At 31.7% G+C, this 12,404-nt stretch overlaps 1 protein-coding gene across 1 annotated transcript in view; it reads left to right on the top strand.

Moving 5' to 3' along the window:
* The window catches only part of vir-1 (virus-induced RNA 1), a 35,654-nt gene extending 23,807 nt beyond the window's left edge, over positions 1–11,847 (top strand). The window contains exons 2-5 of the mRNA XM_069830706.1: positions 1,608–1,763; positions 3,323–3,408; positions 3,735–3,962; positions 10,527–11,847. Coding sequence (XP_069686807.1) covers positions 1,608–1,763; positions 3,323–3,408; positions 3,735–3,962; positions 10,527–10,928 — 872 coding nt within the window. The 3' untranslated portion in view covers positions 10,929–11,847. The remainder of the gene's footprint in view (positions 1–1,607; positions 1,764–3,322; positions 3,409–3,734; positions 3,963–10,526) is intronic.
* Positions 11,848–12,404: the final 557 nt, after the last annotated feature.

Below are 12,404 nucleotides of genomic sequence, written 5' to 3'. Positions count from 1 at the left end.
GAGGCGATAGTAGCGATCCTAGTGGTTAGCAACTACCTATGGACGCATATTTTCTACGTATTGAGCTTCGTGACTGTATATACTAGACTGTGGGTTACTCTATATTTCGCAATTTCGCATAAAAAGAAAGACAAATGAAAACTGAGAGTGTAATGTTCTTGATTCCAATTATAAGTAAAATTATGTCGTCTTGAGATTTATATGAACACAATTCCACTGCATCCTGTATAAACGTTAACTACTGCATTATTTCAAACTATTTTACAACAAGAATGAAGTTAATGTTTGAAGCTCGTAAACAATGAATATGTTTTTTTGATTGGGGGGGGGGGGCAAATGTTATATTACTGGTAGGTATGTGATTTATAATATTACTCCTAAATTGACCTCTAGTCCACCACTGTGGAGTAACAGCGCGTCTGACCATGAAATGAGCGGGCCCAGGTTAAAATCAAATGGGTTGGGACAAGTTACCTAGTTGGGGTTTATTTTCCTCAACTAATTGAAGCAGAATTACTGGGTAACTTTCGGCGTTGGACCTCGGACTAATATCATCATCACCATCATCATCCATACAATAGCCTGGGTTAAGTTCACGGTACGGCTGTACTTGTACAAAAGCATGGCCGTTCGGCTACTCACTCATTCACAGAATAGGAGTGGTAAGCACAATAAGCCTCTGGCTGCAGTGCTAGTCTTTGGGTCCCTCTTCCATACAAGAGAAAAAAAAAACACCCTTAAAATGGAATACTTTACATATTCATTCTATAATCAAGTAATGAATTACATTTCTGGGCTAACTCATCTGAAGGTAAACATACTTGTACATTTGTTTTACAAAATAAAATGTTAAGAACAATTATATATATTTATAAAAGGATATCATGTAAAATGATTTTTAAAAATTTAGAAATCTTGACCTTGTCTCGTGTGTAGGCCTATATTATTTTTCTGGTAATATTTTATGATAAAAATCAAGAGAATTTGATATTAATTTGAACATGCATAATTTTAGTACAAAACATAAATTAGATTTTCCTCTACCCATAGATAGCCTCAGCTGTTACGAAAAAAGGAGTTCACTAGTTATGTATTACAGTCCTTAATGTATTGCCTATTATCATAAAGCTTTAAAGGGCCAAGGGAAAAAGTTGATTTTGTATAATTTTACTTGTTCCGCATTTCACGCTAATGACTTCAATGTTAGATGCAGCAGATTAGACGACGACAACAACAACAACAACAACAACAACATTACATTACCGTAAAGTGGGGTGACTTTGAACGCCGAGGTGACTTTGAACAGTAATTTAGCGCCCTTCTAAATTAAATGCTGTACCCTATTTCGAAAAAACTGAACTAATTTATTGACAACTTAAACAGTTTTTTCGCAATTGGGTACAGAATTTAATTTAGAAAGGAGCTAAATTACTGTTCAAAGTCACCTCAGCGTTCAAAGTCACCCCACTTTACAGTACATTTATTGTATTTCATAGGTATTAGCATTGTAACTTTGGAGACAGTAAAAACAATATTTTAGCTGGTAAACTTTAAGAGTAGGCTAGTGTATCAACATTTTAATAATAAACTTTTCTTTTCCTCTCCAGGAGAACGTGATGTGGAATCAGTGGAGGACAAAGACGATGATGATGTTCCCCTCCCTTCTGTACCTGCAGTAGCTGTACCTGCTGGTCCTGGATTTGCTTACATTCCAAGCTTCTACAGCTTCTTCCCTGATTTCGATCTAGTCTCGAGGATCAGAGGTTAGTGCAGACTAAAAATATTATTTTTTTTTTATAAAATATACGTATTTACATCCTAAGTTATAACAAACGAAAGACTTGAAGCTTAATGTGCCGTACATGTTATAATATTTATGACTAAAAAATACTGATACATTTTACAACAAATTTAAGTCATAATTGACATTTATACAGTAAGATATTAATAATGCGTTTGTTAATTTATTAGTTCCAGTAATATGAGTTACTCAGAAATAGCTAGCAAGAATTTAAGCATCAACATTTAAATTCTCATGCATGGAAAATAGCTCTGATTTCTACCTTTTGAGCAGATAGCTAGTCATTTTAAAACATTCTGTAGCTCGTTATAGACGTCAATTATTTCTAAATAAAATAACAATTTTGAAAATTTCTGATAATTATGTACTCCTCGTCAGTTACGTTATGCGTAGTAGCAGTATTCTTCTGTATAAGTTGGAATATTATTATGCTGTACATACAAATCAATTGAATATCAACTGAAATCATCAAGTGACTTTTCGTTACAATTAAAACAAACTGAATATGGTACTGAGAACACTTCAATGACAAGACAGTAGTGCAATCTGGTTTGAAGTAGTTGGTCAGTAAGCTTGTACCATTTGGGTCCAGGTTCAAATCCTGGTTGGGAAAAGTTACCTAATTGGGATTTTTCCGGGGTTTTCCTCAACCAATTGAAGCAGAATTACTAGATAACTTTCGGTGTTGAACCTCTGACTCATTTCGCCATCATTAATTCACATATCATCATCATCATCATCATCATCATCATCATCATCATCATCATCATCATCATCATCACCACCATCATCATCATCTATACCATAGTCCAGGTTAAGTTCACAGCATGGTGTGCTGTACTTGTACAAGAGCGCAGCCCTTTGACTACCTAATCATTCACAGAATAGAAGTGGTGAGCACAATAAGCCTCAAGCTGCAGTGCAAGCCTTTGGGTCCCTCTATACAAGAGAAAAAAAGTTGTAACATCACAAATACATACAAAATACGTTCTTAATAGAACTGTTGACATACCGTATTCATTTTAGAAATGTACCGGTAAGCTACTGTATATATAGTGAAGAAAATAATTACTTTAGTCACACGTTAAAAAGTGTTACAATTTTTAAAAAATGTATATACCTTGGACAGACGGCTCGTTTTGACGTGATGTTACGTCTTCATCAGTGTCTCCTGAACACTTTTTAACGTGTGACTAAACAATTTTATGTTTTTAACAAACAAAGTGTTAACGTGAACTATAATCAATAAAATAATTACATGTTACAAAATGTCAAAACTAATAATTTTTTTTCTTCGACACAGTAACTAAAACTTATTTGTATCCCAATTCTTCTCTCAAGCATTACCATATGATACGGGTTTCAGCTTTTTCAAATAAAGCATTTATATCACCATATTTAGAAATAAAATAATTCTTTTTAGGTGGATAATTACAAAAAAATGATTATATTTCAAGCCATGCAACAAAACTTAATACATTTCATTAAATATTTAATTATTTGTATTTCCCCTTTCTACAGGTCTTGTATCAAGGCTGAAGTCTGAAATTGGTGATTCCTTTGGTGACATTGATTGGAGCAAGGGCAACACAACATCGACAACAAAGGTAGTTTTTATTTCATTTTGGTAATATATAATTCAAAATCTTAAACATATAATACAAAATTATAATTTTTTTTTAACCTTATAAGTAAATTATTGTAATAAGATTTTATTACATGAGGTTCATATACAGTTTTGGCTAGAATTTTTGCCTGAAGCTTCTGATTTATGCAGTGCTATTTCTTTCCATATGTTTGGGAAAGCATGAACATTAAAAAAACTAAGAGTCCAAAAATATACTGATAAAATAAAAACATTAAATATGTGAGCTTAAATAAGCAACAAGATATGTAAATACTAAAAATAGCATGATACTAATTTACATTGCAGGTTATTGATGGTCATGTTGTGACTGTGAACGAAACTTCATACAAGGATGATGACAGCGATTTGGTGTTGCATGTAAAAGTTATTGACGTGAAGCCCACAGAAGGAGCTGATGAAACTCCTGACGTGAGTTCTGAAACTTCAGAAAGTTCGCCAGACAGCAATGAAGAAGCTCCAGCACCTTCAGCTCCAAGCAGTGAAGAAACTCTGGGCAACGAAATCCCCAAGCAGGTGGGTGAAGCCGATAACATGCCCTAGAACTATTACTGGCAAGTCCATCTCCTTGCCGGCTGGCCCGTTGCCTGGATGAATGGAAATAAGACTGATACCGCAATAGGTAGCTCCTGATCAACTGTGTGTCTATTTCCTTCGGAAAGACAAAAGAAGGCAGCTAATGATACAGGGAAATTAACAAAAATGCATTTACCTCTCCTCATATAGGCTATATACTGTTTAGTGTCATTATGCTTATGTTCCCAGTCCTTTCCTAACACAATACTGAAATATTGTTGGGATTAAATATTCAATTGATAGTGTCTTGCAAGTATACAGACCAAATATGGTAATTAACCAAATGTATATATTGGAAAACTTCTCTTACTTTCAGAAACAAAACTAATAGCTTTAAACATCTCTGTAATGAAATATACTGTTATTCATAGTCAGACATTTTGAAACTGTGAATAATGTTTTAAATTCATGTTTCATTTCATTAAAAGTATATATGAAAAAGGATTATGATATCCGTTTCAGTAAAATAAATTAAAATATTTTAATTATGCTTAATTGTGTGTGTGTCTAATGCCTATCCACTTCACTTTGCGTGATTCGGGTTCTGCATACTGCAGTTCCATTTTTAAAATTATGCTTAATTTGTATAATTCATAATAGAGATGTTTTAAACCTTTGTAACATTTTAAGCTTGGGAATCTTGGACAACAATATAAAACAACCATATCCATACAGCAAGACTTCTAACAAAATTGACACAGATGTTAGGAAAGTTAGGTATTGTTCTTGAAATTTATAACTTACAGGTTCTAGTAGGCAGAATTATGACCATTTTTATTATTATCAACGATTACATACACCATTTTTATGAAATAAAAATAATCAAATTTATGAAGTGTTACTCAGATGCTGAATACAGTTTTGTGTATGTAAATAAACAAATGGTAAATACATAAAATATACATATCATTATACATTTTAATACTATACCTGAAGAAATTTTAACTCATACAACCGAAATTGTTTTGTATTTTACATTGCATATGTGATTTTCTAGTGTTTGCATCTAGAATATTGATGTAAATATTATTACTGAAACATTTCATATTGTGCTAATATTACTTGTATTTAATATTCCATTTCTATTTTTGTATGACGTTTAAACTATTTTTATAAATTAAATTCCCCTTTAAAATATGGGAAAGTACTGTACATAAAACACAATTATACACATTTAACAACATAACATTTCCCTGTTATTAATGTTAAAACATGTTTCATGTTAACATTGTTTTGACACTAAATGAATGAAACATTAGCTTGTAAAAATACAAGTATTGAACATCTATTGTATTTCTGTTTAGTTCTTGTGTTATGTTTTGCCAATGAAGCTTGTGCATGTAAAAGTACGTATTTGCAACAGTATTAAAATCTTGTATATAATAATATTTGTTATTTTTTTCCTCATACAATTTCAGCTTAACCAAACCAATGTGGGCAAGGCATAGGTGATTTTAATTTTCTAATAAACTTTTTGTTAGTTACATTGTTTTAAAAATAACTATAGAGTTTAATTAAAGTTACAAACAAACATGATTTGAAACATTAAGTTTTCAGCACTTTTCGAGTAAAGTCTATTTTAGATGGAACAAGAACCTCAACAAAACGTATGCCTTGTACACGATAAGTGACACAGCTACTACATTCCTTTCAGGTGCTTTTGCTTGTATTTTGCTTTTGCATGACTGCATGATATGTTCATTTATATCAGTATACTTCAGACTGTCATTGACATACAATAATGTCCCGTATCCTCCTTCCTTGTTTTATTAAAGCCATTTCCTAATATTTCAATAGCTCATAATCCAGATTGAGAAAAAATAATAAAAAAGTTCGTATTTGTTTGCATAAAGCCACTTTTTTGTAGTCTTTATATGTCTTCAGAAAATCCACAAACGTTTGAATTAAAGCAAAGACTGAATAAAATTGAAGTAGAAACAATATTCAGTTCATGACTTTCTGCTTAAATAATGACATTATAAACTAAATTTGTCGTTTTATATAAATTCTTTTTATATTATTCGTCTTCTCATTAAGTATGTAACCAAATAACTATTTTTTCCACTTTTGTTGTTACTGGTACCTACTTGAATAATGCTATCGTATTTGTTTGCATAAAGCCAGTTTTTTGTAGTCTTTGTGCATATGTTTTCAGAAAATCCACTAACGTTTGAATTAAAGCAAAGACTGAATAAAATTGAAGTAGAAACAATATTCAGTTCATGACTTTCTGCTTAAATAATGACATTATAAACTAAATTTGTCGTTTTATATAAATTCGTTTTATATTATTTGTCTTCTCATTAAGTATGTAACCAAATAACTATTTTTTCCACTTTTGTTGTTACTGGTACCTACTTGAATAATGCTATCGTATTTGTTTGCATAAAGCCAGTTTTTTGTAGTCTTTGTATGTCTTCAGAAAATTCACTAACGTTTAAATTAAAGCAAAGACTGAATAAAATTGAAGTAGAAACAATATTCAGTTCATGACTTTCAGCTTAAATAATGACATTATAAACTAAATTTGTTGTTTTATATAAATTCTTTTTATATTATTCGTCTTCTCATTAAGCATGTAACCAAATAACTATTTTTTCCACTTTTGTTGTTACTGGTACGTACTTGAATAATGCTATCGTATTTGTTTGCATAAAGCCAGTTTTTTGTAGTCTTTGTGCATATGTTTTCAGAAAATTCACTAACGTTTGAATTAAAGCAAAGACTGAATAAAATTGAAGTAGAAACAATATTCAGTTCATGACTTTCAGCTTAAATAATGACATTATAAACTAAATTTGTCGTTTTATATACTGTAAATTCTTTTTATTTTATTCGTCTTCTCATTAAGTATGTAACCAAATAACTATTTTTTCCACTTTTGTTGTTACTGGTACCTACTTGAATAATGCTATCGTATTTGTTCGCATAAAGCCAGTTTTTTGTAGTCTTTGTATGTCTTCAGAAAATCCACTAACGTTTGAATTAAAGCAAAGACTGAATAAAATTGAAGTAGAAACAATATTCAGTTCATGACTTTCAGCTTGAATAATGACATTATAAACTAAATTTGTCGTTTTATGTAAATTCTTTTTATATTATTCGTCTTCTCATTAAGTATGTAATCAAATAACTATTTTTCCACTTTTGTTGTTACTGGTACCTACTTGAATAATGCTTTCGTATTTGTTCGCATAAACCCAGTTTTTTGTAGTCTTTGTATGTCTTCAGAAAATCCACTAACGTTTGAATTAAAGCAAAGACTGAATAAAATTGAAGTAGAAACACTATTCAGTTCATGACTTTCATCTGAAATAATGATATTATAAACTAAATTTATCGTTTTATATAAATTATTTTTATATTATTCATCTTCTCATTAAGTATGTAACCAAATAACTATTTTTTCCACTTTTGTTGTTACTGGTACCTAACCTACTTGAATAATGCTGGTAAAATTGGGATAATGTTAGTAAATGTTATAATAAAGTAAATGTGACAAGGGCCATCCAGTAAAACAACTCCTGATTGTCAGAATTAAAAACTGACCAATGCATTTCCATAAAAAAATTAACATATATAACAGTTCATAAATTACAGAATTTTTTTTTAAATAGTACCGGTACCGGTACTAAAATAATCTCTCTTCCTCTATTCTGACTTGTTAATATTACAACCGTTGATTTGTGGAATATGTTTAACAAAAAATGTTCTATGTTAATTTCGTACTCTGTGTCAACTTTTAAGTAAAATATATGAGTAAAATTACATGTACATATTTTGAACAGGAGTACCGGTACACTGTAAAAAATGCCATCTATACATACGTACTATTTGTAAATAAGTTGTACGATACTAAATCTTCGTACTTGCTATAAAGATCTTTCTAAAGCACTCATTTCATCTCTTTTTCTCGAAAACTACACGACACTGGGTGTTAAGGAAAAAATTTCGTCATCAAAACCTACATAAAATTAATTGGTTTGTACTTCCATTTACCGAAAGAAACAAACTTTACTGAAACTTCTTTGTAACTTTCGTTCTTTATTCACAAAAAATAATAATAAATAAAAAATAAATTGTAAATACAGTAACTCAGTTATTGTGTTGTTGGGAACATTCATTCTCATATAAGTCTTCATAAATGCTCAAAATGTCCACCACTCTGTGTTAAATAATGCAGTGATCTCTTTCTTATGTTTGGATTGCTCGGAGGACTTCAACACTGCTGAGACACCCACAGGGCTACTTTAATTCTTTATTTCATGTCTTTCCTTGTTTATGGACGCACTTTGTAGACGATTTCTTCAATTCGCCCCACAAAAAGAAGTTTGGAGATAAGTCAGGAGATCGGGGTGGTCAAGCCGACTTCGGTTACCTCTAGTTTCGGTTTGTCCCGGAAAATAGAAGTACCACCAATTGATTCTTTAGGCAGTAAAGGTTATGGTAACGAATTTTTTTCGTAAACATCCAGTGTCTTGTAGTTTTCGAGAAAAAGGTATGATACTGGTGCTTTGAAGCACCCTATATAAATATGTTATTTACAGTCTAATGCCTCTAAGAATTAGGTGACATGTATTTGTACAAAATACAAATATTTTAAACAAGTTTAGGTTTGTATATTTCTACAAGTACTGAAAATTCCACAGTCAATACTGAACAGAACTTATTTTGAAACATATTTTGGCTTTGAACGATTAAAAACTGATAGTAAATTAAAATTGGTTTCCTTCAAGTATTAATATTACACAAAGTTAATTCATGACAAATTAAACTTAGAATATGTATCTAGTTTGAAATCTTTCCCAACTAATCAGTGTTCGAAGTGTGGAAAAATTAATTAAATATACAAAATTTTGAATTTATATACCTTCCTGTCGAAGACATTAACTTACGAGGCAAGACGTTATGTTTTTATATTTCAAAAGTCAGTGGCAATATTGCCATGTTTAACTACCGGAACAGTACAAGGTCAGGACACATTCTGTCTCACATCGAACACTGATACTATAATTATAGTACTGCTACCTTATGCTTGTACTTAGATTAACCCGACTCTGGTTGCATATGAACATTTTGCTCAGTAACAAATTCAAATGGCAATTACACCAAAATGGAAGGAATTACAAGTTTATCCCTCTCTCTAGCTGACTTTTTTAAGTGTTGGCTATTACCTGCTAGAAGAATTTTCATCGAAAAATGTTACATGGTACTTTGTAGAGAAAATATTTGTCAGCTCATATATGATTTAATAATTACTGCCATGTTTTTTGTGAAGTCATTGGGCTTCTAATCCTATTCGGATTTATGGTTTTTCTTAAAGTTCCTAAAAATCTCTTTGAATGCAAGTATTTTGCCAGAAAACTTACCCTTTTCTAAAATAAAATAAAAACATGTACTGGTATTTTGTTGTATAAAGGCCAGTTGAACATAATAGGGCCAGAAAATATTAAAGCAGGTACAAACATTTCTGTCAGAGAAATATTATATATATTGCGATGCATGAAAAGAAACCTCCAAGTCTCAGGAAAACACGTGTTGTCACTTCAACTCGGTATTTCATCCCCTCTCAAAACTTATAAAGGAAAAATTCAGTGCTGTACTAGCCCCAGCAAAATGCCGGGTATTTGAGCACGACCTCTTCTGGGTTAAATATAGGGTTATTATTCAAAAGTAAGTTACATTTTGAAATAGATATAGGCTAACATTTTTTTTTTAAATTAACGTAAACACAAAACGGTAACACATTTGTATGTATTGAATAATGGATTTGTCCATTTATCACACTCGTTTGTTTTGGTTAACATGGTAATGGTTACAGTTACCAGACAATGTTATTTTGATATGCTGCAGAATGTTGTTATATTAAATTTACGAAGTCGTGGCATCGAGAACATACTGTAATCTTCATACAGCATGTTAAGCGATTGTTACTGAACACGTTTGGTGATCACATAATTTTCCTAATATCTAGCCAGCACGTTCCCCTGATATCAATCCAGCAGATTTTTGGCTTTGAGGTTATTTAAAGACCGAGTTTTTTTAGCTAATCCTATGACTACTAACGAACTAAAATATGCAATTTCGCAATAAATTGAAGCTATTCCGCCGGATCTATTAGTAAATGCTGTTCACAACATAGAAGAAAGATTGTGGCTTGCTGAACAAAATGACGGACATATTCAGCATTTAAACTGAATCCAATAAACCCCATATCTTTATGAATATAAGCTTAAGTGTGTTCTTGTTTTGTGTATAAGCCTATATTAATTCTTAAGAAGGTTATGGCAACGTCAAAACGTAACTTACTTTTGAATAACCTTATGTGTTTCTACGTGCATGAGACCTTACTTAGAATACAATGATCCTGCTTCTAGAATGTAGTTATAGTTTCCATGTTATCTTTTTGGGTATAGACGGTATAAGGACTATAGCACTTTCACTTATTTCAATGTCACGCAAAGCTCTCTTACATGTTTTCTGTGTTGCCTTATCCCTCTCTAGCCAGAGGAAGGAGTAGCTGAGTCACTAGACTACAATCCTGAAGACACCAGGGAACACCTTATAGAAACTCGCGAATATCTTGCCCCTGATTACTCCATAGATGAAGTGGAGCCTATAAATGAAGTGGATAACTCGGTCGAAGTATTTCGGCCAGTAGAGGCACCTAAACCAATCAGTTTGCATGGAGATATACTCATCAACAAGCTTATGTCTGACAAGGCCATGAGTGGAGGAATGGTAGAGATTCCAGCTGATGTGGAAGTATTCGCACCTGATAACAGAGAACTTTATGAAACTGATGTTGAAGAACTTTCTCCTAACGAAAGGGATGTTTATGAAACTGTTCCATATTCACGCTTGTCATTCAGGCCTCGCAGCGAAAAACTAATGAGTCTCACATGAGTTTTCATTAATAAGAGTTATTAATCTGGCCAAAGAATCTCTAAGTTACAGCTCTCTTAGAACATTTCAGTCTTTTTGTAACTAAATTGTCTGCCTGATTACGCACATTTCTGAACTTACAATGTGAGGTAGTTATATCTACTTAAAGCTTCAATGCAAACAGATAAATATAGTTCCATACATATTACTTTTCGTTCCTGTCAGATTTTTGGTAGTATGAATTCCGGAAGGGAATGATATTAATTCAATTTGAGTTATTTAAATGCCAAATTATTAGATAATTCAGAACTATTTTTGTGATATGGATACATAGATCTAAATATTTCCAATGTACTTAAAATAAATTACCTCTGGCTCTGGCCTAACAGTAGCCTACTTAGCTTCTAGAAATTTAGTAGAAGTTGTCTTTTTTGTTATATGTAGCAGTACTTTCCATAGTATCTCGAAGATTAGATTCATGTGCCATATATTATGAATATTTATCTTGTAATAGGATAAATACAAAAATGTGTTATAAAAAAGACTATAATTGCCACTATATAACTATAATATTTCCTTACATAATTTGTCATAGAACAATATTCTGACTATCTTACAGCTAATGTCCAGAAAATGTGGCTAAAATCAGGCTAAACAATTGATAAACAAGGCAGGAAAAACACTTATTTATTTTTTTATAAGTCTTTTATGTATATAGTTATAAAAATTAACTCAGGATTTTAAATCTTTGTACAAAAATTAACAATTATGTAGACTTTTTTTATTATTTAAAGACAGGAACATTTTTCCGTAAACAAATGATAGCTTGCCATGTATGAATGTGTTATAACTTGTCGTATATGAGTGTGTTATGAATGAAGAATAAATGGTTCATGTGTGAAGTGGGATGATGTTAATTAAAAATCATTTTTGTAGAAAATATTATTTTTATTCTTATTTTAAATGTTCTCACTTACCCAATTACTGAAGAAATTGAAGATTTCTTAATCAGTATATTAGACAATATCCTACATCACTGCAATTAAATACATCAAATCCTCATTCCTTTTTCTCCAATTTCTTACGTACTAGCTTTTCCAATATTGATCCTCTTCCTCTTACTTACTTATGGCTTTTAAGGAACCTGGAGGTTCATTGCCACCTTCACATAAGCCCGCCATTGGTCCCTATCCTGAGTAAGATTAATCCAGTCCCTACCATCATACCCACCTTCCTCAAATCCATTTTAATATTATCCTCCCACCTACGTCTCGGCCTCCCCAAAGGTCTTATTCCCTCTGGCGATCCTCTTCTCTGGCTACCATAACTGAACCTTCGCAGGTCATGAAAAATAAATTTACACTCTACTTATCTTCCAGCCTATGAATCTTATATTCGTATATTTATCATACTGGATGTCCTCGGTTCTGATCCTCCAGCTAAATGAAGATTTATCAGTCCTGGTCATTTTCACTCTCACCTTTGACAAATTTAAAC

Source organism: Periplaneta americana, chromosome 7, assembly GCF_040183065.1.
Source record: "Periplaneta americana isolate PAMFEO1 chromosome 7, P.americana_PAMFEO1_priV1, whole genome shotgun sequence".
Taxonomy (NCBI): Eukaryota; Metazoa; Arthropoda; class Insecta; order Blattodea; family Blattidae; genus Periplaneta; species Periplaneta americana.
This window is presented reverse-complemented; position numbering and strand designations above follow the sequence as displayed.